This window comes from Sceloporus undulatus, chromosome 9 (genome assembly GCF_019175285.1).
Source record: "Sceloporus undulatus isolate JIND9_A2432 ecotype Alabama chromosome 9, SceUnd_v1.1, whole genome shotgun sequence".
In the NCBI taxonomy this organism is placed as follows: domain Eukaryota; kingdom Metazoa; phylum Chordata; class Lepidosauria; order Squamata; family Phrynosomatidae; genus Sceloporus; species Sceloporus undulatus.
The window spans coordinates 26392806-26394409 of record NC_056530.1 but is presented as its reverse complement, the minus strand read 5'-3'; the positions used below and the strand labels follow the sequence as shown (position 1 = coordinate 26394409).

The window sequence follows — 1604 nt, the reverse complement described above, 5'->3', positions numbered from 1 at the left end:
ATGGACCTCTTGAGACATGCAACTGATACCCTGGACATGCTGGAACCTGCAGCTGAAGAGATGGACCTCTTGGGACATGCAACTGATGCCCTGGACATGCTGGGACCTACAACTGAAGAGATGGACCTCTTGGGACATGCAACTGATGCCCTGGACATGCTGAAACCTGCAACTGAAAAGGTGGACCTCTTGCGACCTGTAACTGATGCCCTGGACATGCTGGAACCTGCAACTGAAGCAGTGGGCAATATGCTTGGGCCTGCTGAGACCTGCAAACACACTGGAGCCTGCTGCTTTCTCTTCCCCACCAGTGATAGGTAAATATTATGTAAATGCCCAGGGCACAGACTACTCCGGAGTGGCACCCTGGTTGTGGAATGCCATCCCCTTGGAATTGGGTCATGATCCGGATTTGGAAAAATAGGAAACAGAAACAAGAAAAACGAATGGAATTTGCTGCCTCGCAGGATTGGAAAGAAAAGGACCCAAAGGTAACAAAGTGCACCTTCCCCCATCGGGATCTATGGCTTCGGGTCCCAATTGGCTCTGGGTCCGAGTCTGAAGTATCAAGAAGCTACCTGAGGTGCTGACCTTTTTCACCTCCAAAGATGGAGTTGGGAGACCCTGGCCACCGCTGATGTCTCTCTGCGTGTGACGTTCCTCTTCCGCATTGCAGCCGCAGAGCATCTTCTTGGCACACACGCAGTGCAGGGCGTACATGGCCAAGAGGAACATGGCCCAGATGCTGCTGAGCGTGGCTGCGGTGGCCAACCAGTTGCTCCCCAGCTCCAGGACTCCATCACGTTGGCGCAGGTGCTGACCGCAAGGTTGCTCCAGAGGGGAGTCCTCGCTTCTTGGGCTGGAGGCCAAGAGGAGCAAACCGAGGAGCCAAAGGCCCCGGATGGCAGCCATGCCTCAAAGGCCAGCTGGAGGCATACTGGGAGCTTATTCATGTCCCTCTCCCATTGTGAGTTCATATGACCCAAGGGCCATGCTGAGCTGCCATTGTGGGGTCAGCCCCATGCGTCTCCAAAGCCATGGCTACAAGGAGAGCCTCTTGTTATTTCTTTTATTTATTGACTGTTCAGAAGTCTTGGTCCTAATTTTCCAAAGAATACAAGGCAGCACTCTGGACATGCTCAGCATCAGTCCTGACCATCGTTCAAAGATACGGCCTTGTTCAATCTGTAAAACCAGCATCTTCTTGCCACACCTTTGAGATGCACGGAAAGAAAGGCATTGGCAGCATGAGTAAAACCTACATGAGCTGAAATGGTTTTCCAGACGCGTTTGGACAAAACGGCCACAATGCGCAAATAAAGTGAATGGAAAGTTTGGGAACGATGGTGATGTCTGGACTGATATCATAGGACCATACCATCCGTTTTATTGTATTGATGAAATCAGTTTCAGCATGGGACAGTCAGCCCTTCCACGAATTCTACGAGTTCTGCATCCGTGGATTTCCCAGGCAAAGCAAACCCCCAAATTAAAGATTGCCTTGGCTAATTTTTACAGGAAAAACAAAACAAGGGACACTGTTTTCTTACTCCGTTGTATATAATGGGACTTTGAGCATCCGTGGGTTTTTGGAAACCGAACCA

At 50.6% G+C, this 1604-nt stretch overlaps 1 protein-coding gene across 1 annotated transcript in view; it reads right to left on the bottom strand.

Moving 5' to 3' along the window:
• The window catches only part of LOC121915584, a 2220-nt gene extending 1308 nt beyond the window's left edge, over positions 1 to 912 (bottom strand). The window contains exon 1 of the mRNA XM_042439924.1: positions 592 to 912. Coding sequence (XP_042295858.1) covers positions 592 to 912 — 321 coding nt within the window. The remainder of the gene's footprint in view (positions 1 to 591) is intronic.
• Between the last annotated feature and the right edge of the window lie 692 nt (positions 913 to 1604).